The 26388-nt window shown below is 44.8% G+C and overlaps 1 protein-coding gene across 3 annotated transcripts in view; it reads right to left on the bottom strand.

Moving 5' to 3' along the window:
* Positions 1–26388, bottom strand: part of LOC146855412 (uncharacterized) — a 658880-nt gene that overhangs the window by 155588 nt on the left and 476904 nt on the right. For all 3 annotated transcript variants that reach the window (XM_085653183.1, XM_085653184.1, XM_085653185.1), the window contains one exon: positions 5570–5778. In XM_085653183.1, coding sequence (XP_085509309.1) covers positions 5570–5778 — 209 coding nt within the window. The remainder of the gene's footprint in view (positions 1–5569; positions 5779–26388) is intronic.

Genomic DNA, 26388 nt, shown 5'->3' with positions numbered 1-26388 from the left:
CCTGAAAGGGATAAGGGGCAGCCAAATCTGAGCAGCAGGGGCGACTCACCCACAAGGCAGCACACACACATAGCAATAACAGCACATCAACAGGGACGACAATGTGGTACAAAGTGAAACACTCCCACGACAGACCAGAGGACACAACTGGCTCCGCCTGTGTGTGGAAACTGGCCAGTCACATCTGGCATAGCAGGAAACTGTGAGATGAAAATGTACATGTACAACCTCACATCTGTTATGTAGTTCAAATGTCCACTGTCCCGCATCAAATAGTCAGCTCCGCCCAAACAGTCACAATGTGCATTGTCATGCAGTTCCGAGGTAAACATGAATAATGTGTCAACATACAAGTCAACACAATGTGAAAATGCATCTCCCCTTCACCTAGCAGAGGGACAAATAACACCTCCTGCAGAGCAGACCAGACAACTCATCAGTGATGATGAAGAGGACCTCCACACCTTCGACGCTGACACCCTACGACAGCTCATGAACATCTGAGGCAACCCACTTTCAGGAGCAGGTCAGCCCAGCTGCACCCAGGAGACCCCACCCCCTGCACAGACCACACAGCAGGAAGCACACACCACCACGGATGGCTCCCAGCACCTCACAGAAGCACACATCGCATTCCACGGCCAGGTGTTAGACTGCCAGAAGGAGGTGGCTGAACAGGTATGGGTGGGGTTCGAAATCATGGCAGCTGAACTTGATTACATACGTGGGACAACGGACACACACACTGCGACATAGCCACACGCATTTGCACATTCCCACTACTGAACCACGCTCAGAGCCCTGGGACAATCATTCACACCGCTACGCTGGACGTGCGTACGCCTGGCCAGTCCACTCCACTCCTCTTACGAATGAAGGGGGGGTCGGCAGAGCTACATGTACAAGGTCTTACCCACTGCCAGGGGTGACATGGTTGCATCCGCTGTACAACGCACAACGTAATGTAGGGCCCAGGGCCATCATACATACGTAATGAGTAGACAGACACACTTTCATAGTCAGTTGAACTGGAAACGGGCACGTGCGCCCGGCCACTCTTTATTACCAGGGTCACCTGACCAGTGATGCCTTTGCTGGATGGGTGTGGGGTGAGTGTGAGCCAGCCCTCAGGGAGTGGTTGGTGGTGGCAACAACTTGAACAGTGATCACCATTGAAGCAGAAACAGAAAACACCAACATAACACAAACAACTGCGAGGCATCATGTTGGTAGCCAGAGCAAGTACAGAGATCACCCAATATCCAATTAGAAGGGTCGGCGAGACGCAGTACAGTGAGGTAGGGGCACCAGAGCTGATCGTGCTCAGGGGACGAAATTGCCCAAGATTGTGTCCGTTCGGGTTATTCCTGCTGCAGCTGCAGTAGGGTGTGTAACACCAGCCACATCTTCCCCATCATTGTCCCAGGTCTTCCCCACTGCCTAAGGTGACATAGTGGCATCCGCAGTCCACAGCAAGTACCTCTTCCACAGCTCCTGGTGTGTAGCTGGACTACCACCTCCAATCTGCATTACTGCCTCCACTTTGTTGCCTTCTGCCCTCCTATTGTCCATGCCTTCACCCCTACGCACAGCAGCCACATCTTTCCCATCATCATCCCAGGTCTTCCCCACTGTCTGAGGTGGCATTGTTGCATGAGCTGTCCACATCAAAAAAGATCAATTGGAAAGGGTCCATAAGTTGTGGTGCACTGAGTTGGTGGCACCTGAAGAGCTGAGCAGGGTACCAAGCTGGTGATGGCAGCCAAGACGTGTGAGGAACTCGGATAGCCTGGCTGTAAGACTCTTATGACTATGGCAGTTGTTTATTGGAGGTGGTCCTGGCGGTGGTGGCGTGAGCATCCTGCAGGGATGCATCGTCCGGGCAGGTCATGACTCGATTTGATGTGTGATCGCTGGTGGACTGCAGTGGGGGCCGGAGGCAGCGTACAGTGCAGGGCCACAGACACATGGCGTTGATGAGCCCCAGACCATCGACCCAGAGGCCATCCAAAAGTCAATCAGGAAGGGTCCATGACTTGAGCTGCACAGAGTTAGTGGCCCTGGATGCATTGCAGCTGGCACAGGCACTCCGCCACGGGACGATGACTTGCGGTGCACTGAGATAGGGCCATGCGAGCTGAGCGGGTCCTCGTTGATGTCGAAGGTGAATGTTGCTGAGTGTTTCGGGGGACAGTGGAAGTAGAATGCTACAGACTCCTTTTTACCACCAAGTCAGTATCAGCTACATGATGATGAAGACCACCTCCAGGCCGTAGACGCCACCAAAGTTCAACCAGAGAGTGTCCATGAATTTCGGGGCACAGAGTCAGTGGCACCAGGGCTGAAAAGGGATGCAGTTTGTGATGAGGCCTGTACAATGATCTAACCTATGCCCTAAAGAAATCAAGGCTCAGATCCAAATGTTTGACCTACTGGACCACAGTGTAGGCCAGAGGCAGCGGTCAGCATGGGCCCACATCCACATGTCATTGGTTTGCGATACACAGAGTTAGTGGCAGCAGAGCAGTTCTTGGTAGTGTTCGATCACCTCCGTAACGAGGATCCTTTTTTCCTCCGGACTGAACCACGTCTTCCTCTTACTCCTCTCCTTGCGTTCAATGATATCAACTCTGCCATACACAAATCAAGACTCAGTTCCAAGTGTGTGACCTACTGGACCACAGTGTAGGCCGAAGGCAGTAGTTAGCAAGGGACCACAGACAGGTGTCGTTCAGATGCTAGGCACAGAGTTGGTGGCACCATATCGAAGGGAGTACAGTGACATAAAATCTACCATAAAGTGTGTACTCTGCCATTGTATAATCAAGACTCAGTTCCACATGTGTGACCTACTTGACCGCTGTGTAGGCCGGTGGAGTACGTCAATGAAAAAGGACTGCAGCGGCCCGGTCTCGTGGAGGACAGCGATGGTCTGAGGAGGCTGCCAGGGTCGCTTGCACAGGCATGTGGTGGGCCCTCTCTGACACACGCCGGTGTCAGCAGGTGAGCGGTGTGGCCTGGTTGTGCAGGGGCGGGCAAGACGGGTCTTGGGACCTTCGGCCTGGGTTGCAGCAGGCGCACAAGGTCGCAGGCACAGCTGCTCACGGCGTCAGCCTTGTGGTGTGCTGGGAGACGCCGCCCAGGCAGACACATTGGCCATTCCGGAAGAGAACCACGCCCAGAGCTACGAGCTTTTTATTCACACCCCTACGCTGGCCTGGCAGACGCTGGGCCAGCCCACTCCGCTCATGCTTACAGGGGGGGACGTAATGAGCTACTTTCCACACTCTTCCCCACTGCCTGGGGTAACATGGTTGCATCCACTATTCAGTACACTCCAAACACCAGCAGTATATGTTGACATGGGCATGTCTGTGGTCTGCATAATGCAGTCTAGCCAGCACAGGCACCCCACACTTGGCGTTGTGTACATTCTCATTCATGGGTCACTTGCCTCCTTCGCACATGCATGGTTCCCACCTCTACCCACATTCTGCTATTGTGTGGATAAGGTGCCATGCCATTGATGGCTCGTGTACATGGCTTGCCCAGGTCACCACAGTAAGTTGTGCTGTTGTGTCTGGTGGGTGGGCATGTTGTTTGGCATGTTGTGTGTGAGTTTGTGACGTGTGCATTCCCAGGGTTGTGAGTTGCATGATTGTGGAATTGAGGTGTGTGGTGTGTCCTATTGCTACTTACCAACGAGCAATGCATTCCCATAGGTGACAGCCACATAGCACTGGTTGATGATGGACTGTCGGAAGATTAGGGAATAATGCACACTGCCTGGGTAGTTGGCGACAACATTGGTGAAGAGTCCCCGGTGGTACACTATTGCCTGCATATTGATGGAATGCGTGTGCTTCCTGTTGCGGCAATTGTGTGCAGTGGTGTCAGGGGTTACAAGGAGTACATGTGTGCAGTCGATTGCCCCCAACACATGCGGGAAGGCAGCTATGGCGTAGAAGCCTTGCTTGCTTTCCAGCTGTTCCTGCGCAGGTACTGGGGTACCAAGCTGATGATGGCATCCAAGACAGGTGTGAGGAACTTTGATGGGGCTGGCTGTGAGACTCCTACAACTCTGGCAGTTGTTGGTTGGAAGGTCCCAGAGGCCAACATGTGCAGCACAGCCAGCAGTTTTGTATGCAGAGGGATGTTGGTTGTCCGCTGTGTTGGTACCGTCAGCCTGTGGGCAATGATGGTCAGGATGCGTAGGATGGTTGTCCTTTTGTGCCTGTAGTGGGCAATGACATCCTCTGGTGTCAAGTCTGTGAGGCTGGTGCGTTTTCTGAAGGTCTGCTGTCTGCTGTCTTTGTCTGCACTGCCTCTGTGGTGGTCCGGGGAGGTTCGGGGGGGGGGGGGAGGAGGTTGCTTGCCTGGATGTGGTGGCGGTGGGTGTTGTTGCCCTCTTGGGGCCTCGAGCTGCATGATGAGTAGCTCCATGGCATCTGTTGATCTTCAGGTGTGTCTCTGGGCTGAGCTCCCTTTATGGTGCAGGGTGCTGTCCGACACCAGGTCGGAGCAGGTGTTAAATCCCTGCTGCTAACACGCCTTATCGCATGTTTTGTGAACTTATCGCCGATCTGGCTGGTCATTTAGACTGTTGCAAAGTGGTGTTGTCGCGGCTTTTTGCACGGGAACGCCTACTCTGCATCTCATTAGCGTTAGTTGCCGGTGTCATCTGTGGTGATGTTTTTTGCGGCTGCTATTGCCGGAAAACTGGTGATATCGCCTGTTAGCACCAGCTTGTGAATAGTGCGATGAATTTATCGCCACTTTGGCGGCGATAAAGTGCCGCTAACTCGGTGATAGGTCCTTGAGAATATGCCCCTATGTTTTTTGTTGGTTAATATTTACTCTCCAAATGTTTCTCTGGATCCTTGCTTTTATCACGTGCGAGACTCGAATTCTTTACTAACGTATGACAGGATTGTTTTAACAGAATTTTAAAGTGACATTGGAACCCTCACTGGATTGTTCTTCCAGCCAACTCAGTGGTGACAATATCTACAACAAAATGGGCCAGTAAATGAGATCCTTTGGCATCTCTGATGCATAGCACACATTAAATCCCTCTGATACAGAATACCCTTTTTCTTCTGCTCCCCATTCCGCATAACGAAAGACTTATATTTTCCATCGTGTCATCGTCTAATGTCAAAAGCTTGTTTATAGAAAGTAAAAATAGTACATAAACTCGGATTATTTCTCGTCTTTCCGTTATTGCAAGAAATGTGACACAAAACATAATCAGAGTGAGTGTCTTTCAAATGGAAGATGAACATTCATAACTAATGGTTTGATTGCAATCTTGGAGGATGGGATTCTACCTCATAAACGTGACGGATATTTGGCCCATCGTATTACAAGTCCTTTATATCCTATGGAACTTTTAATACGATGGACAGGATATCTGTCACGTTTGTGATGGACTTTTGCATCTGCCAAGATTGTGATAAGGCCCTAAAATGATAAGCCAACAAGTCCAGTGAGTAGCGTCACACATTCATTCATGTGGTAGTATTTTTATCATTCAGGTGCCATGAAGAGGGGTTAATTCCTTAATTACCTTTCTGTGTTCATCTTTGTAGATGCAACGGTTCTGTTCTTCTCGCCCAATGTCATTATTTCTCTAATATCAGCTTCTGTTGCAACTTCAATTTCTGTCAGTCCAGGCACTGTGACAGTTTTGCCTTGAGTCCTTAGCTCCAGAAGGTCACCAGTGTTTTTCGAAAGAAGATCTTTCACTGTTTCGTTATAGATTTCCAACATGGACACCTGAAAAGAATTATTATATTTAAAATTGTAAACATATTCCAAAGAGTATGGGGCACATGTTTAAAACAAGCATTTTGCGATTACCAAATAGCAATTTTTACCGAATCACTATTTGGTAATCGCAAAATGCTATGTATGTAAGGAATTATATAAAAGATTTAGAGATTCCTTAATATTATCAAATAGCGATTCGGTAAATAGGTAATCGCTATTAGGTAATACTACTTAATTTGTTACTGAAGGCCTACAGGCCCATTGGTGCGAATGGTTTTGCATTAGCTAATTTGCGATTACCTGATTGGTAATCGCAAATTAGGTAATGCAAAGCCAAATGTGCCCGGGGCCCTAAGGCACCCATGAAGCACCCCCAAAAAATAAATGTGTACATGTAAAGAGCCACATGCCCATAGGGCATGTGCGCGCAACATGGCATTTTGAAAAATGCATTTTTGTGCATTTTTCAAAATTTGCAAATGGTTACTATTGACTTGAAGTCGATGGTTATAGCATTTTCCTATATGCACAGTTTGCATTTAGAAAATGCTTAGTACATGTGCCAAGGGAATCGCAATTTGCAATTCACTATTTATAGTCGCAATTTTAGGTAATTGCAATTTTTGATATTACCTAAAATTGCGACTTCAAAGCCTTTCATACATCATAAAAGGCTATTTTGCATTCGCAAATGGTGGAATTTTGCTATTCGCACTGTTTGTGAATGCAAAATAGTTTCAAACATTTTGCCCTTTATTACTGTGATCATTCTTCTAACTCTAGCTTAAGGCTCAGAATAATGTTATGATTAGTAGACAGTGTATGTCATTTTAGATTCGTCTTAGCCAAAACAAACATCTCCAAAAATCGTAGAAAAACACATACACTATTGAAATTTATGTTATCTGCTTTCTCGGAGGATCATACTCAAATGCTGTTTATCCACATACACCCGGGTGGAAGCATACATAGTGAAAAGGCAACACCAATGTGTTTCATGACACTGAAATTGACTTATTCAAAGATTTGAAGGCAATATTCTTGAGTAAGTAAAGGCCTATTCTAGACAGCCAGACAACAGAAGGCACTATTTGTAACTGCATGCATATAATTGGTATGAACTGATATCTTCGCCTGCCTGCCTTTCATTCCCTTTATGCATTTTTATACAGCCTCTCAATTTTTACTTGTTACGGAACTCCTACGGAGGTCCACAAAAATACACCAATACAATAAAAAGACATACTTTAAATACAAACAAGAAAATATATATATATATATATTTTTTAAATACTCCAGTAAATTAAAAGCTGAGGAAAGAGGGAAAGACATACTTTGTAAATAGTGCAAAATTCTACATTGTGCAACCATCAAACGTTACAACATACAAACTAAACTCTTTAAGAATTTCCTAATAAATAACCAGTAAGGTTTTAAAAAATTGAATATCTTATGGCAAACCATTTCATTTGGTGGGGACAAGACAAAAGATCGAGCCTCCTGAGCAGAATGAATATTACATTTGGTAAATGATGGTCTTAAAAACATGCACCTCGCCCTTTGAAGTTCCGGGCAAACAAATAGCACGTGATTAAGATCCTGAATTTGTAAAAAACACAATTCACAGATTTTCTTCCCTCTTGGAATGTTTTCCCTAATGCCATTTACTTCTCTGTGGGAGATTCCATGAAAGATAGGGCTGAGGTCCACTCCCCACGGCACTCCCACAGACCACCTCATTGGGGGCTTTAGATTGGCCTTAAAGCTGTGTCTCTTACCGTGCTAATCGAGCTTACGGACTTCTTTAAGAATGTCTTCAATACTGGCTTTGGAATGGGTGAATCATAATTTACACTGAGCCCAAATAAATCATTTGCGTAAGTGAAATATAGTCCACTCACTCCCTTTCTGAATCGGAATCTTTGAATCTTTGGCTCTCTTGACTTCCCTCAACCCAATCCATTTAGCATCAATCTTGTTTCTCTTTTCTCTGAGTTTATAACGACTTCTTACTCGCTGAAGGCGATTAATTTCCTGATGTTTACCCACGGAAAATTGTAGATGTTTTCGGACTAAATGGTTAATTTCTTGATTTAGTACCTTCAGCGAAGGGGTACTCTGGTTTGCCCTACAAGGGCCAGTGGATTTAGAGCTTACATTTGTTATCTCCCTCATTTGGGCCTCAAAGAACTGTATAATATTAGCATAAACATGACCGTGCTGTTCTACAAAAAATTTCTTCACCATTACACCTACCTCGGTATTTTTTTGCGACCAAAAAGAACGTCCATTTGCTTCGTTAAAGACCACCGAGCCCTGGACCAAGTTCCCTTGATTCAGTGCAGGTAGATTAAAGGCCAGTGTCAAACCTATTACGCTGTGATCATTCCATACTGACGGAGAGACATCTAGGTTTTCACAGGCCCCAAACATTTGATAGGAAACAACCACATAGTCCAGGCTTTGTGTATGATGGGATTGAAAAGTATATTGCGTTAACTGGGCCCCAGGGCATTAGAACACTTTCATGAGTACCAGACTACAATATATATGGTCAGATTCACTTTTAAAAAAAATGTGTTTTCAGGCTTTTTCAGGAGGTTGCGCTGACTTGAAAATGGTTCCCCAGTGCCACAGTTGGTAGCTCCAGACATTTCGTATTTCTCATGCTGCTCCATTATTCTCTGCATGTTATTCTTTGTTTTGCTTCATCTCAGTGGGCACCAGTTGCGTCTGCCCATAGAGGGTGATACGGAGTCGACCAACTGCCTTGCTCTGCCACAACTGCTTGGCATTTTTCAACTTTTATGTGAAAACAATCTCACAGATTGTTTGTTTGCATCTAAAAGCTGTAATATAGCTGTGCTAGGAGGAGAGGGATCCACTGGCTGTGTTGCACATGTGTCAGGCGGGGCTGTCACAGCCCGGAGTTACACAGACACAATACATATCTGACATGCTGCACTAGAGTCAGGCTGTGCAGAATGTCCGATAAAGGTGCTTCAGGACTTGTCAATCACACACCCTCTTGTCCTATTGGAACCTGGAATAGAGAAAAAGATCTACCTTGTTACTTTTAACCCTAATCCAGCTTCTGTTTGGTGAAAGCTCTTGGCCCTACCTTTGGTATGCTGTCCAAGGATGGGGGAGTCAGAAATCATGAGCCTGCCCCAGGTAAATTTTTGTGTTTAGCAGAGTGAGTGTGTGTTTTTCTGCATGCTGTGGAGTTCACATGTATGTCTGCGTGACTATGTGTGCCTGAAACTGTGTGTGTATGTATGTTTGCTTTGTTGCCAGTGGTATGACACTAGCCCCTCAGGTACCGCGGTGCATGGGGGCCCCCTCCGGCACTGTGCCCAGGTGTCAGGGCCACGGCCTGAGAGCTTGTGACTGAGTTGGGGGCCCTCTGTGTACTTTGCAGGGGCGTTCCCTCAAGTTTCGTTATGCCACTATTTGCTGCCTAAGGGCATGTTACATGTATGTGTGTGATTTTAAAGCCTTTGAAGCTAGTCAGTTTGGGGGTTGGCAGAAAGTAAACCTAACACAACTAAAATAATTTACTAAAATCTACATTGAATAACTTTATTGTTAGATATTGAGATCAGTAACCTCACAATATTTAATAAAGTGCAGAAAAACCTACAAATTACTGACATTTGTCAACAATAGTGAGCTACATCACCATAACTTCCCCACTGCCAATGCCCTCCTCATGACTTCACACAACACCAAAGCAGACATAATTGATATCACAGGTAACATCACTTATGATGAGACAATATCATATATAAAATTACTTGTTCTGTTATATATGAAATGACAGTATTAAACTGCAGTCGCACTGATCATACTATGTGTCCTCTCTGTAATGTTATACAGAGAAACAAAGGATAGTATACCATTGTTAAAACCATTGCCATAACCATTGCTATAACAGCAGCAACAGCGGGCAGCCGCTGTCGTTTTCAATGGCCGTCCACCACTTAATTTTTTTTGTTCTTTCAGAAAGCAGGAATTTGTTTCTAAAAATCAAAAAATGAATTATCCCTACACCCTTGGAGGTAACATTACCCTAAATAAATAAAAGCTGTATACACATAAACTGCCCGAGAAATCCAGCATTTGAAAAACACAATCCTATAGCTCTGAACCATGAGAAAGTTGAAGGGGATGAGACCAACTATTTCGCGCTGTCTCCTTTCTCATTCTCCCTTCCCTCCAGAATTTAGGCCCTCATTACGATGGCAGCCGGCCATCCAAGACACCAGTCCAACCGCTGCATTACTATGCAGCAGGTGGGCCTCAGAGGTTGGGGGCAGGACTGCAGCACCCGACAGGATCAAAGATCCCGTCGGGAAGACGGTCGGATTCCTAACTCTCCAATGGAGGCAGTGCCTGCGCAGGCACGGCCGTGGGGATTAGGATATTCCTTTCCGACTGCCTGTTCATGAGGGTCCCACTGCCATGAACAGGCAGACCGTAACAGACTTGAGGGGGCTCAAGCCGGGCCCCTGTCCCCCGTGGGCCATTGGTAAGTGGCCTGGGGGGCACATGTAGTGCCCCCACACATCCATGTACACAATGCATGTATGTGCACAAAGTGCCTTTTCCTACTGCACCTTGAGCTATGGCCCTTTTTCTGAGCCACAGCACAAGAAGCAATAGAGAAAAGCATTTTACGACCGCCCTCATGGCGGTCCTATCCTAATCAGGCAGGTGGGATTGCCGGCACATTGTCGGACTTGCCCAAAACGATGGCGGTGGGCAGTACAACCGACCACCATCGGAATAAGGGCCTAAGTTCTGAGTCTACATTTTGACTGTATACTAGCAGAACACATTCTGGGCAGCAGGGCAGGCTGTCATCAGACTCTTCCGGACAACAACTGCAAAACCTCACAGTTTGGTAGGCATATTCTAGCAGCTTGAGTCTTAATTTCAATCCACTGCAGGCAATAACACAAGCCATTTCAGATATTCAGGAAGATCCAAAGATACTCTAAATGAATGAACATACTTAATTGTTTGTTTAAATAAAATCTCTCCAGTAACAGGAGAGTTTAGAAATCCCACACCAGGAACATTTGTTGTTGATCAGGCTCAAGATCCAATTCCCCTGACCCAGCTTCATAACTTTTTGAATCCACCTTTTGGCATGGCTGTACCGCACAAATTCACTGGAGACCCTGAATTTTTCCAATTTTTATTGGAATAGTGTGTAAGAAAATAAGTATTAGTTAGAAAGGATGCAAGTCATTCACAAGCAATAAGCCCAAAATCTTGTCAGGCTAAACATAAAGGGGCAGATTTATGAGCCCCTTGCGCCACTTTTGCGTCACTTTTCCCATGTTAAAAGTGACGCAAAAGTGGCGCAAGGGGCTCATAAATCTGCCCCAAAGGGCCTTATTACGTCTTTGGTGGACTTCCAATGGGATCGTCACCGCGGCGGTCCCAGGAAGACAGCCATGGCCGTGGTGAGCCCCCTGCCGGATCATGAGTTTAATCCAGGGTGGGCGGTGCGGCAGCGATCTCCCAGTGGCGGCTATGTTAGGCTCATAGGAGAGCCTTAACAGCATACCGCCGTCGTGAGAGTGCTTGCAGCATGTTCCTGCACGGTGTGGCATGCACCATGTTGTGCATGCCCCCGCGCAAGCACCCCCAGACCCAGATTTGGCTGAGTGCTCTGTTAGGGCCCTCTACCCTGCCTGCATGTCTGCCACCCTTTTCTTGGCGGGGTTACCACCATAAAAAGGCCAGTGGATATGCAGGTCGTAATATGCTTGACGGTGCCGGCATCAACACCGCTAGCATATTCAGGCCCCTTCACGCACCGCCACCGCCGTGGGATCCTGGATCCCGGCAGAGACGATGGTCCTCTGGTGGTCCCACTGCCACCATCATAATACGGCGGGTGGGCTCGTAGTGGTGGTCGGACAGCCACGTCAAGTACGGCGGGCTCAGGACTAATGTACTCCTAATAAGGCCAAAAGTTTCAATAAATAAACTTAGACTCAACCCCTGGTAGATAATGCACAGAGCAAACAAGCTTAATTTATCGAACTATATTTCACAGTGTAATCCCACAACCTAAACATCAAGAAATCTTTAATGAGAAACAAATAACATAAAAATGATAAAAATCCAACTAAGAGACAGGAATTTTTAAAATGTAAGTTAGAAAGCACCAAGAAACAGCATAGCATCTATCGGTGTGGTTGATCGGGACCTAGAAACAAACGGAGGTTCACTGCAATGCACCAAAGGCCAGCTAAGCCTTGTGGGTTGACCTGTTCAAAGACTTTACCTTTGGAGTCAGTCATTTTTGTGGAAGTAGAAATCCTCCTAAAGACAAAGTTGAAGGCTGTATCCAGTGAAATCCTCACAAAGTCGGATAGCCTTGGACTGCTAACTCCACTTTAACCTTTTTTTCTGTGAATTTCTATGCTTTCTTTTACATTTAAAGCAAGTTACAATTTTACTACCATATTATTGAGCAACTCTGCTTTAAGTTTTGTTTTATCTCAGTGAATTTTATTTCTTTTTAACAATAATAATGATAATAATAATAAGAATCATTATTTAGAATTAAGCTAACATATGAAAGCCACATAATGAGAAGAGAACACTCGCTGAAAAAAACACATTGTGTTGGGAACTATGAAAGGTAAACGGAATAGAGGAAGACCAAGATCACGGTGGTTAGAGGCAGTCAGGAATGATGCGAACAAGAATCCGCAACAACTAAAGAATTCTGTATCAACTAAAACAATTGGATGAATTTTATACATCGAATCACTATGAGTCGGACACACTCACGTTTGTGTGAATATATATATATATATATATATATATATATATATATATATCAAGGCTCGTTGGGGTGACCAAAGGGCACTGCGGTGCCTCTGAAGAAGTGAACTACGAAACGCGTCAGGTGGCGGTCGTATGCTAATAAACTGAGAAGCGAAGCTGAGCATACCAAATAAATGCTTTTACTGGGGAAAAGAGTGTCGTGTTCGAGTGCTGCTTGCCCTTTGGTCACCCCTATGAGCCTTGATATATATATATATATATATATATATATATATATATATATATATATATATATATATATATATATATATACGTCCATACCATGGAAAGAGAGTTCTCTTATATATATATATATATATAGCGCGAGTTGAGAGCACACCCTGTAATTGGAGGAGGGGCTATATAACACCTGACTGGGAGCGGTCATTAATTATCTACACTCTGCGAGACCCCCAGGGAGAATGCTGTACCCGTGGAACCGGCACTGAGGAAAGCCAATCAAGGCTGAAACGCGTCTGCCGAAAGCGTTTCATGGAGAGCTGATGCTGTGCGCGAATTTTATCAATAAAGTCACCTGGTGTATCCTGAAGCTGTGTCACGCTTTCTGTCGAGTTTGGGAGAAAGTATTGGACTGCATATTTAGCCAGCAAGCAGTCGCTGGCTAGTGACACGCCCTTTCGTTCAGGTGCGGCGTGGAGAGACTGCAACATCTTGGGAAAGCATCAAATGCAAACCACGCTGCCCCCCTCTTGCATGACTTCAGTTCCACAAGGACGGAATTTGTATCCTGCATTTGGGAGAAAGGAGGCAAACCAATTGCCTGAAAACGGGATTCGACCGTGTGACTTTGGACCTTCCTGGCACTTGAGCTGGTGTGGGGACCATGTGCCAATTTTTATTGGGGCATCACTTGATGTTTGACTGCCTTAATCACTGGATAGGCAGCCGCTCAGGACTTCAATGACCAGCATGCATCTGCCCGGTTGAGGTCAGCGCGAGTTGAGAGCACACCCTGTAATTGGAGGAGGGGCTATATAACACCTGACTGGGAGCGGTCATTAATTATCTACACTCTGCGAGACCCCCAGGGAGAATGCTGTACCCGTGGAACCGGCACTGAGGAAAGCCAATCAAGGCTGAAACGCGTCTGCCGAAAGCGTTTCATGGAGAGCTGATGCTGTGCGCGAATTTTATCAATAAAGTCACCTGGTGTATCCTGAAGCTGTGTCACGCTTTCTGTCGAGTTTGGGAGAAAGTATTGGACTGCATATTTAGCCAGCAAGCAGTCGCTGGCTAGTGACACGCCCTTTCGTTCAGGTGCGGCGTGGAGAGACTGCAACATCTTGGGAAAGCATCAAATGCAAACCACGCTGCCCCCCTCTTGCATGACTTCAGTTCCACAAGGACGGAATTTGTATCCTGCATTTGGGAGAAAGGAGGCAAACCAATTGCCTGAAAACGGGATTCGACCGTGTGACTTTGGACCTTCCTGGCACTTGAGCTGGTGTGGGGACCATGTGCCAATTTTTATTGGGGCATCACTTGATGTTTGACTGCCTTAATCACTGGATAGGCAGCCGCTCAGGACTTCAATGACCAGCATGCATCTGCCCGGTTGAGGTCAGCGCGAGTTGAGAGCACACCCTGTAATTGGAGGAGGGGCTATATAACACCTGACTGGGAGCGGTCATTAATTATCTACACTCTGCGAGACCCCCAGGGAGAATGCTGTACCCGTGGAACCGGCACTGAGGAAAGCCAATCAAGGCTGAAACGCGTCTGCCGAAAGCGTTTCATGGAGAGCTGATGCTGTGCGCGAATTTTATCAATAAAGTCACCTGGTGTATCCTGAAGCTGTGTCACGCTTTCTGTCGAGTTTGGGAGAAAGTATTGGACTGCATATTTAGCCAGCAAGCAGTCGCTGGCTAGTGACACGCCCTTTCGTTCAGGTGCGGCGTGGAGAGACTGCAACATCTTGGGAAAGCATCAAATGCAAACCACGCTGCCCCCCTCTTGCATGACTTCAGTTCCACAAGGACGGAATTTGTATCCTGCATTTGGGAGAAAGGAGGCAAACCAATTGCCTGAAAACGGGATTCGACCGTGTGACTTTGGACCTTCCTGGCACTTGAGCTGGTGTGGGGACCATGTGCCAATTTTTATTGGGGCATCACTTGATGTTTGACTGCCTTAATCACTGGATAGGCAGCCGCTCAGGACTTCAATGACCAGCATGCATCTGCCCGGTTGAGGTCAGCGCGAGTTGAGAGCACACCCTGTAATTGGAGGAGGGGCTATATAACACCTGACTGGGAGCGGTCATTAATTATCTACACTCTGCGAGACCCCCAGGGAGAATGCTGTACCCGTGGAACCGGCACTGAGGAAAGCCAATCAAGGCTGAAACGCGTCTGCCGAAAGCGTTTCATGGAGAGCTGATGCTGTGCGCGAATTTTATCAATAAAGTCACCTGGTGTATCCTGAAGCTGTGTCACGCTTTCTGTCGAGTTTGGGAGAAAGTATTGGACTGCATATTTAGCCAGCAAGCAGTCGCTGGCTAGTGACACGCCCTTTCGTTCAGGTGCGGCGTGGAGAGACTGCAACATCTTGGGAAAGCATCAAATGCAAACCACGCTGCCCCCCTCTTGCATGACTTCAGTTCCACAAGGACGGAATTTGTATCCTGCATTTGGGAGAAAGGAGGCAAACCAATTGCCTGAAAACGGGATTCGACCGTGTGACTTTGGACCTTCCTGGCACTTGAGCTGGTGTGGGGACCATGTGCCAATTTTTATTGGGGCATCACTTGATGTTTGACTGCCTTAATCACTGGATAGGCAGCCGCTCAGGACTTCAATGACCAGCATGCATCTGCCCGGTTGAGGTCAGCGCGAGTTGAGAGCACACCCTGTAATTGCAGGAGGGGCTATATAACACCTGACTGGGAGCGGTCATTAATTATCTACACTCTGCGAGACCCCCAGGGAGAATGCTGTACCCGTGGAACCGGCACTGAGGAAAGCCAATCAAGGCTGAAACGCGTCTGCCGAAAGCGTTTCATGGAGAGCTGATGCTGTGCGCGAATTTTATCAATAAAGTCACCTGGTGTATCCTGAAGCTGTGTCACGCTTTCTGTCGAGTTTGGGAGAAAGTATTGGACTGCATATATATATATATATATATATATATATATATATATATATATATATATATATATGTATATATATTACCTACTGGCGGTCGCCAGTAGGTAGTTATAGTTAGGACCACGTTTCCATAGGAAATCCGCAACATTCTATTTTGAATAACTTTGGCGCCGGTTGACGAATCCTCGCGAATTTTTCAAAATAGGTGGGGCGCTACGCTCCGCTCCTACCCTGAAAGTCTCGGGGGGATTCGTCAAGCGGGGGCTGAGATAAAAGGGGGGTCCCAAAACGCGTTTTTCCCATGCATTTTTCCATAGGACCTTTAAACACAGCTACAGCCCGAACGGCTGAACAGAATTACTTGAAATTTGGCAGAGAGGTAGTCCTCAGGTCAAGGAAGTGCCTTTTGTAGGTTTGGTGTAAATCTGTTCAGTAGATTCTGAGAAAATAGCCTTTAAATCAATATATATATCTGAGCCAGCTTACGGTGCGCTTACGGTGCGCTTACCGTACGCGTACGGTGGCGTGCGCGAGCGCGATTCTGATTGGCCCTTAGATCTTAGTAAACATTCGAATCGGTCGAAACCAGGAAGCGGCGGCCGCCATTTTCTCTCTCGCACTCTGACAGGGGGTTGAAAAACCAAGTGCAAAAACATGTAAAGGGGCTGTTTACACAGCTCCCAAGCACCTAGCCATGTCGAGGGAGTCCCCAACGATCCCCCAAGTGAAAAAAGGCAATTTAAATTTTTTCGAAAATTTCGCCGATTACGCTTACCGTACGCATACGGTAAGAAATAATAATAAAAAAAAAAAATATCCACATTCTCCCCACCCCGTGTGCAAAAGATGCCCGAAGTGCACCTTTTGTGCACGGCTTATTAGAGCTAAACAAAACATATATTTTACCTGTCACAACGATGGTCATCATATGTCCTCCATGTGCGCACGGTGCGCGAAGCGCATCGTGCGTTCATGGCCCATCTAGCGTAACGTGGGCACGCGGTGCGCGAAGCGCACCGCGTGCTCACTGTGCACGCACGGTGCGCGAAGCGCACCGTGCGCGCACGGAACGAACTGCGTTAAGTGGGCGCGCACGCCACAAATGGCATAAAGTAACTTAGCATTTAAAAAACCGTACAAATTCACTGAAAAAACCATAGGTTTCACACACGTTATAGTTAGGAATTAGCATTTAAAAAACCTTGCAAATTCACTGAAAAAACCATAGGTTTCACACATGTTATAGTTAGCTGGACATTTTACTGATAAAAAACCAATGAAATTCCCCCGTTATAGTTACTGTAGGCAACTATAACTCACGCGACCGTAATCCTCTGCTGATGACATATGTGTCTTTATGAAAAAAAAATATTTGTAATATATGTATAGCTAAAATTTAATGGAAGAAGACATGGGCAAATAAGTGTCTAAATACAGTATTAGCATCAGCAGAGGATTACGGTCGCGTGAGTTATAGTTGCCTACAGTAACTATAACGGGGGAATTTCATTGGTTTTTTATCAGTAAAATGTCCAGCTAACTATAACATGTGTGAAACCTATGGTTTTTTCTGTGAATTTGCAAGGTTTTTTTAAATGCTAATTCCTAACTATAACGTGTGTGAAACCTATGGTTTTTTCAGTGAATATATATATATATATATATATATACATATATATATATATATAAATAAGAGAACTCTCTTTCCATGGTATGGACGGATACCGCTTACAGCCATCAACAGCCTCCGTGTAGGTTTGCCTGACGCGTTTCGAAAGCTCCTCAGCTTTCTCTTCAGAGGCTTTCACGGAAAGGATGCGTGCATATGACGTTCCCATTTAAATACGTTACTCCCTCCAATGGGATGGTCATATGGAACTGTGCATTATGGAAAGTATAGTTCGTAATCGATCATCCCCCAAAAGGATGCACGCATTATACTCTGTTATTAATAGGTCACATGGACCCCGCAAGCGGGTCCGTCCTAAATCCTCTGCTGTTGGCCCACATAATCGATTTGGTGAATACCTTGTCGAGTGGCCCTCAGTTATCGCGGGGTGGTGCAGACTCCACGGCAGGACGGCCGCGAATACATTCAGCTCAGATGTGTCCATCAGTTGAGTTGCACTCGCCCAGAAGCAGCAAGAGAACTCTCTTTCCAAGGATGCGTGCATATGACGTTCCCATTTAAATACGGCACTTCCTCCAATGGAATGGTCATATGGAACTGAGCATTATGGGAAGTATAGTTCGTAATCCCCCCAGCCCCGGGGACCGCCACCCCCGGGGCAACTTGTCAGTGTGGGAGGGGAGCCATGCGGCCCCCCTCCTGGAGCCTTGAATAGGCCCTGGGAGCTGTGCCCACCCCCGGGACACTATAGTTTGCAATGACATGGCGGGAGCCTCGCGGCTTCCGCCCTGTCATTGCAAACTGCTTTGCTTCATTGAAGCGAGAGCAGGGAAACCTACTCTCACTTAAATGAAGCAAAGCTGATTGCTTTTCCACATGGGGAGCAGCATGTTAGCTGCTCCCCATGTGGAAAAGCAATGCCAGCTCCCGCAGGACGCGGGGAGCCGGCTGGGACCGTGGGGGGATTGGTGACCCCCCCACTGCCCCCAACAGAGGCCAGGCCCCGGGGGATGGGGTCCCCGGGGACATAAGTGGCCTGGGAGGGGGGCCATGCGGCCCCCCACCCCAATTAAGAAATAAATACATTTAAAAAACCTATGGGATGGGGTCCCCGGGGGCCTTAAAGTGGCCAGAGGAGGGGGGCTACGCAGCCCCCTCCATTAAAAAAAAAAAAAAAAAAAAAAAGGGCCATGCCCCAGGGGATGGGGTCCCCGGGGCAAATTATGGCCTCGGGAGGGGTGCCACGCGACCCCCTTTCCGATTTTTTTTTTATCAACAAAAATTGGGGGCAGGTCCTGGGGGATGGGGTCCCCAGGGCCAAAAAAATGGCCCTCTTAATTCCTCTTCAATCCTGCGGTCCCCTGGGGGCCAACTAGCCCACCAGGTACCTCCAGGAAGCGCCACGGAGCTACGTTGCAGAGTGTTGTAAAAAGGGACATGGCCTCTGAACACCGCTCTGCAACGTAGCTCCCTGACGCATACTGGAGGTACCTGGTGGGCTAGTTGGCCCCCAGGGGACCGCAGGATTGAAGAGGAATTAATTCCCCAACTTAAAACGCACCATAGGGCGTGTTTGCACACGTCACCTCAGGCCCCACCCCCTTCCTTTACCATTGTAAAAATATTACTCTAAAATCAGCTGAGCTACGAATTACGATTTACTCATCTGTTATCAGGAGAGAACCCAGTGCTGCATCTTTTAGACCAGCACTGACCCTAAAAAGTAATTCTAAGCGTACTTACCAGTAACTTGTATTTCCTTCCATAGGAATCCATTGTGTGGTTTTCAGCAGAAAAGTTTCTAAGTGTCCATTTTTGAAACATACAAATATTCCTCTAAAATCAGCTGAACTACGAAATACGATTTACTCATCTGTTATCAGGAGAGAACCCAGTGCTGCATCTTTTAGACCAGCACTGACCCCGAAAAGTAATTCTAAGCGTACTTACTAGTAACTTGTATTTCCTTCCATAGGAATCCATTGTGGGGTTTTCAGCAGAAAAGTTTCTAAGTGTCCATTTTTTAAACTTGCAAATATTCCTCTAAAACCAGCCGATCTACGAATTCCAATTTACTCACCTGTTACCAGGAGAGAACCCAGAGCTGTATCTTTTAGACCAGCACTGACCCTGAAAAGTAATTCTAAGCATACTTAACAGTAACTTGTATTTCCTTCCGTAGGAATCCATTGTGTGCTTTTAAGTGTCTATTTTAACAAACTAAAAATATTCCTAAAAAATCGTCTGTATGACTTAAACACATTCTTTCAACTGTTTACAGGAGATTCACCTGTGCTGGATCCAGGATCCACTACTGAGTAAGAAAAAGTAACGATAACACTACTTACCTGCTAAGTGCATTTTCTGCCATAGGATAACATTGGTGATTCAATGTGAAAAAGTTTCTGTGTCAACTTTTAAAATACAATAATTATCCTTAAAAATCACTACTGTAACCAAAACGCTTTTACTCAACTAGTTACAGGAGATGTCCAAGGACTGAATCTAGCATCCAGTCCTGTGGTTAGAAAAGTAATCCATAAAGTAACTAATTGCATTTGACTAGAAATTCACATTGAGCTCAATTTTGCTTTGTGTTTGAAATTGTGTTGCCCATTGCAACAAACTGTAACAACTGTATTTAAAAGTCTATTGCCTATTTGCAAAGTATTTAAACTAAAGTAATTCATTCTGAGAAAGTATATTTTGTATTGTAATGTATAATGTAAATAAAAAAAAAATATCTAAAAATAAAAAGTTTAAACAATGTAGTAAATCAGTATCAAAAAAATCAGTATACAAATGAATACATTAAAAATTGTCATTTACAAAACCTTTGAAATTCACTGAAAAAACCATAGGTTTCAGGCCTGATATAGTTAGGAATTAGCATTTAAAAAACCTTTGAAATTCACTGAAAAAACCATAGGTTTCAGGCCTGATATAGTTAGGAATTATCATTTAAAAAACCTTCGAAATTCACTGAAAAAACAATAGGTTTTAGGGGTGTTATAGTTAACTGGACATTTCACTCGAACAAAACCATTGAAATGCCTCCGATATAGTTAGTTGTACTAACTACATCTCGCGCGCCCGCAATCCACTGCTGATGATGTCACATATTACATCATTCATGACATGGTCAGTGACATCAGTGATGACATCTCAAATTACATCACTGATGACATCACTGATGACATGATCCACGTGACAATCAGATACACCTCATCATACACTAGTATAACCTTTCATCACTCACTGTAAAATAGAGAGTGCCAGATTTAAAACCATTGACCCATCAATACAAGTTTCTAAACACCCACTCAGTGATTCCTAGATCAATACACACATCTAATCACTTACCTATAGATTCACTCATACATGCTGTCAATGATCAATATAACACTATCAAATATACGTATACACCTATATCGACATTGCACACCAGCACACATCCTAATCACTTATGAAGTCATCCTACTCACTTATGCAAACAATGGATCATACTTAACTTTTACTTAGCTATACACTTCTAAAAACACCACTTCATCTATTCATATAGATAATAACTCATACTTAGTGTGTTATAAAAACACTATTACAACTATACAGTTATCCATACAGTCACTCATACAATCACTGAGTCTTATGTATACTTATTTATATACAACAACTGACACATACACTGGCTTTTATTTTTCTAGTTTGTTGGACATGTACCATTAAGACATATATTGGCTCATCGTCACACCCATAAAGATATTCACTCACCCAAACAACTGTTATAACATGTAGGTTTAACTTCAGATACCTACTGAATCAACTATTCACACATTTTTGGGCAGTCACACACCCCCCACGGAACCACACACACATTCACTCTCCCATACAAATACTCAGTTAACTAATCAATAAATAATATAGACTTTCACGTAGCTAGTAACCAACTGGTGCAGCAGTTTACACAACTGACAAAGTGATACAGATATTCACACAGTTTTGTCACTATCCAATATATTTAGTGAGACACTATAAATTATTCAAGTAAACAGTCAATCACACTGCTACTAAATCCTCCATCCAGATATTTATATTTATATATCCACCCATTCTTCAATGCAAATTGCTATATACATATATATATACATATTTAAATAACGAACCAAACCACATTCACTGGATGATGTCATCAGTGATGTCATCAGTGATGTCATTTGAGATGTCATCAGTGATGTCACTGACCATATCATGAATGATGTAATATGTGACATCATCAGCAGTGGATTGCAGGCGAGCGAGATGTAGTTAGTACAACTAACTATATCGGAGGAATTTCAATGGTTTTGTTCGAGTGAAATGTCCAGCTAACTATAACACCCCTAAAACCTATTGTTTTTTCAGTGAATATATATATATATATATGCACACACACATATATCTACATATGTACACACACATACACACAGACCTATTTATATATTCATACATATAAACATCTTCTGTCATTTAAAAAAAAATCTTACCTATGTCCAGCATTGTCAATGGTCACGACCTTTGTACTTCTCAGTCCATGGGCTAATTATCTACATGCCTATATCATCCCTACTGAGTAAATGGACCAATTATTTTTTATGCAAATTCACTTCACCTAATATCCACAGGATGTAACCGATTTCGTAATCGCCCCTTCCGAGAATGGTGCATCTTACACAGAGTTTATGATGAAAAGTCTCCTACCCGTCATTACAATGGATACAAATAGGGCAAACTATATGACCCATGGTGAATAATCTTGAACTCTAGTAGTATATGTAATTGTAAGAGTCACTTGCATGAGTGTTGCAGAATGCATTCACAATACATATTTTCTATTTGGGCCAACATTTACCCAGAATCTCTGCAGTGAATCTAATAGGTTTTTGGTCAGAGAGAGACCTCTTTAATCAGGAATCTCTCCATCAATAACCTAGCCTCTATTGGAGTATTATCAGGCATATACTGCCACTATAAGTAATAGATTAGTAGTGCCGTCAGATACTCAAGTAATAATAAACTTCTGCTTGTGACATAGATACTGAAACTCCACCTGTAGTTGGGTGATGGCTTTCACCCCATGGGTACTGAGCATGTCACTCACCTTGGCTAACACTGACATGTTTCCTGCTCTTGTCCCGTTCTGTGACATTGCTGAGCATATACACAGACCACCTAGTTGTCTTTTTAGTGCCATCACCTTCCACCCCACAAGTTCTTATTGCTGCATCCTAAACCTTACATACTACAGCTACACCATTGGGAATATACTAAGCACGCTTTCTTCCGCATATGAAATGGAAGTACATATTACTGTCCATGGCCCTCGTATGTATGCCATTAATGTTTCCTCAAAGAATGTTTCACCCCATTTATATATCATAATCAGATGAGCTGCCCAATGCTACTCTCCCAAACAGACAGTTTTATCATACAGAATCTCGGAGAGCCAGACCACCAGAGCCAATTTCATGGAGTGCCATCATGCTTTTTGAAAGAAGGGCTCCACCACCCAACATGGGGTGGTCTGCAGGGTGGATACGAATTTGGGAGTGAATAAATATATTAGGCCTCAGAATTAGTTCCTTTGCATAGGGAACATGTCTAAATACCCAAAGCAGTCAGCATTACAGTTATGGTGCTACAGCACTAGGGGTCAGGTGGACCAATTAAGGACCGGAAACGTTGGCTGAATACCCAGAAAATATCCAGAAGTCTTGAAATCATTTATAATGAGACTGGATGTAATAACAGTATATCACCTGGGAACTTGATTATAGAATATTCAGTATCATACTACCAACAAAATGTTTAGTCGCTGGATCATGTTTTATTCAGCATGCTATTGACTCACTTGCCAAGGAAAATAGCATTGGAGAGAAGGGGCAGTCCAACCTGATACCCCTACCTAGGGGGAACGTCTCAGATACAACTCCATTTCTTCACACACAGCAGCTGCGGGATAAGTATGCAAGAAAGGAAAAGCGCCAGACAGGTCCAACACAAGCCCCACTTCCTTGTACATCCTGCACTCAGGCCTCCTAGATGCAGCACAATAAGCTGAGCTATACCTCAACTCCCGCAGTACCTTCCAGCAGACTAGGAGAAGATATTACAGTGCCTCATATCCAGTAATAAACAACATTCATATTCTACCTTTTGAAACATTTGAAGCAGTCTAAAAATAAAAAAGAGGTTTTGAACAGCTCTGCTCCCAATCTGCAGGGCCCAGTAAATTCACCTGATTTTAGCTGGAGTATGACTATCTCGATTTCCTCAGTAATCGGATCTTCCTCCAGTCAAACTTGATCAGAATCAGAAAGCCTACGGAAAGGCGAGGCCATTTATGAACTGTGCAAAGACTGTTACATCCTCTGATATCCCACAAGGTTCTGCAATATTCCATAAATATGCAAGCTATTTTGGTACCATATCATAGCATTTTCGCCTCAGGACATCATACTTATCCATCTGTATAATTTCTCACATCGAGCCAACCATACAATACTTTTCCCCACCTTGTTGTTCATTTAGTAAAGTCTCTTTTGTATGCCCAGGTGCTTTAGTTTGGCCAGGTTCATGATAGTTTCCATGTATCCACCTCTCAGTCTTTCTAGAGCATAGCAGGCCTACTGCTTGTTTAATGATACCTCCATTTTCAATCTAAATACAATATCTGAGGATCAGAAATATTATACGATCTTTGAGGGGTATTGTGGGAGATGCAAGACATCACCTTTCTTCAAAGGAGAAATTATTTATAAGCATTCCCACAATGTGCCTCGGAAACATATTTAACCAATATTTTCTATAAAAAAGGTGAGTAGTGAGGGGTGTGGCCGACATGATGTAGAAGCATTCTGCTGGAGTTCCAGATCAGCCCTATGAATACAACCCAAAGGTGATGAACAGTACCCAACAAAAAAGTCAGACCCGGGACCGATAGATTGCCCTGGTGGAGGGAGAACCCCTTGTAGAGCTGCGATCAACTGAGAAGAAAGTCCGGGTGTGGCGGCCGCAGTCAGTGGCCATCTTGGTTTGAGGGGCAGGGACACAGCCCTGCAAGCTGCGGCCTCGCGTACAGAAGAGGCGCCATAAGGACTCTGAAGACGCATCGATGGCACAGTGCATATTCAGCCATGTGGGAAAACTATCCTGCATTCCCTGGCATAACTGCTTTGTAATTCTTTGAAACCACGTTTTACTTCTACCCATGAATACTCCACTCTTAACAATTCTGCGTGACATCACAGTGCCACTGCATCACATTACAACACCATCGAAAACAACCCCAGTTTTGGAAGCAGAAGTCAACATGTCATCAGCCAAAGAGTGCAAGCATCAACTGCTAACTAAGCAGGACTTGCTCTAAGACTTTCCAGATCTGTAGGAAAAACTCATTAGCATAATGACCACCCAATTCCAAATTGTGAAAACAGACCTTCAGAATGCCATAGTGGACATGATAGGAAAAACCACTTACATAGGTGACCGAATGAATAAGAATGAGGAGGCAACAGCACAATTGCAAAAAGACGCACAGGAAGGACAAATAATGTTGTGATCGATGGGGGAGGAAGTGGAATAACTTAAAAAGAAGTGTGAGGAACTCGAGGATAGGTTCAGAAGAGACAACATCAGAATACAGAACACAAAGGAGAATAAAGAGGGGGCCAGTGTGGTGACCTTCTGTTTAACCGTCTTTGGTTGGTTCCTCGGGGATGACACACCAATAAACATCAGCATTGTTTGAGCAAATAGGGTTGGCCAAGCTACTAGAAAACTAGGACTATTCCTGAGTGACATTATCGCAAAATTGGCCCTATCAGATCTCAAGGATAAGATACTGGCTCTGGCAAGACAGAGGGATGCCATAGTGATCAACGAATGCAACATGCAGTGGAAGGAGGCAAACAAGTTCTCGACATGACGCTACAGATGACAACGTAGCTGCAAGATGCAGGGGAGACCACTGGGAAACCACAAAAGAAACATTCAGAAAAGGGAAGTAAAGGGAAAGCTGCATCAAAACGATGAACAGGGCGACAGCAGTGACATGGAGGGAGACTAAAGCTGTCTCTGCTGTTACCAGCACAGTAAGATGACAGGAAGAGGGGCCACCCTGAATGAGAGTGAGTGAAGCCAAGAGTCAGACAGGAGAAGTTGTGACATTTCTTTTTCAATTCCAGGCACCATGACTCTTTCTACAATAGATTTTGTTAAGTTCATATTTCAGAGAATTGAGTTCAGAGGTTGTGGAGAGAGGGCAATTGATATCTAGACCCATCACTATCACAAACATTAACAAGATGAGAAAGTAGATCACAGCTCAGTGTGTGGACAGATGCAGTCCCCATGGGTCTCCTATTGAAGTCATGCAATGGATTATTTTACTTAGATGGAACATAAGGGGAATACATTTCCTGGTGAAAAGACAAAAGGTATGGAGGGCCAAAAATGCACCTGCCAACACAACGTATGTGTGCACATGCATTCCCTGTGGGCTACCTACTGAAGTTAGTCCCAATGGTTAAATTACTTACATGTAACATAAGGGGATTACATTCCCTGGTGAAAAGACACAAGGTATAGAAGGCCACTTGTAGGTGAAACCACATTTATTATTTCTACAAGAAACATACTAGCAAAGCACACAAGACTAATGAGAAATAAACTCAATGCTACACAATGTTTCGCACAGCCAAGTAGAAAAAAGTCAAAGGAGTTGTACATAAGCACTCACCCCGAGAAGTTGAGAAACTTATGATGGACAGAGTAGAGTGTAGATACATTTTTCTGTCCACCAGAGTAATCACAATAATAGCTACCTACCCTATCAACAAGAGTCAAGAGATATACATGACAGAAATGTTTGGTCTGCTTCACACAAATTCTCAGGGCAGACAATCTGTGCAGGAGATTTAAATTTAGTATTGGATCTGGTGCTGTATAAACAACTATGCCTGGGCGGTGAACTCCGCTGTGTTTGCGGAG

Source organism: Triturus cristatus, chromosome 4_1 (assembly GCF_964204655.1).
Source record: "Triturus cristatus chromosome 4_1, aTriCri1.1, whole genome shotgun sequence".
NCBI classification, from domain to species: domain Eukaryota; kingdom Metazoa; phylum Chordata; class Amphibia; order Caudata; family Salamandridae; genus Triturus; species Triturus cristatus.
The sequence above is the reverse complement of the archived record's forward strand: the minus strand, read 5'-3'. Positions and strand labels throughout refer to the sequence as shown.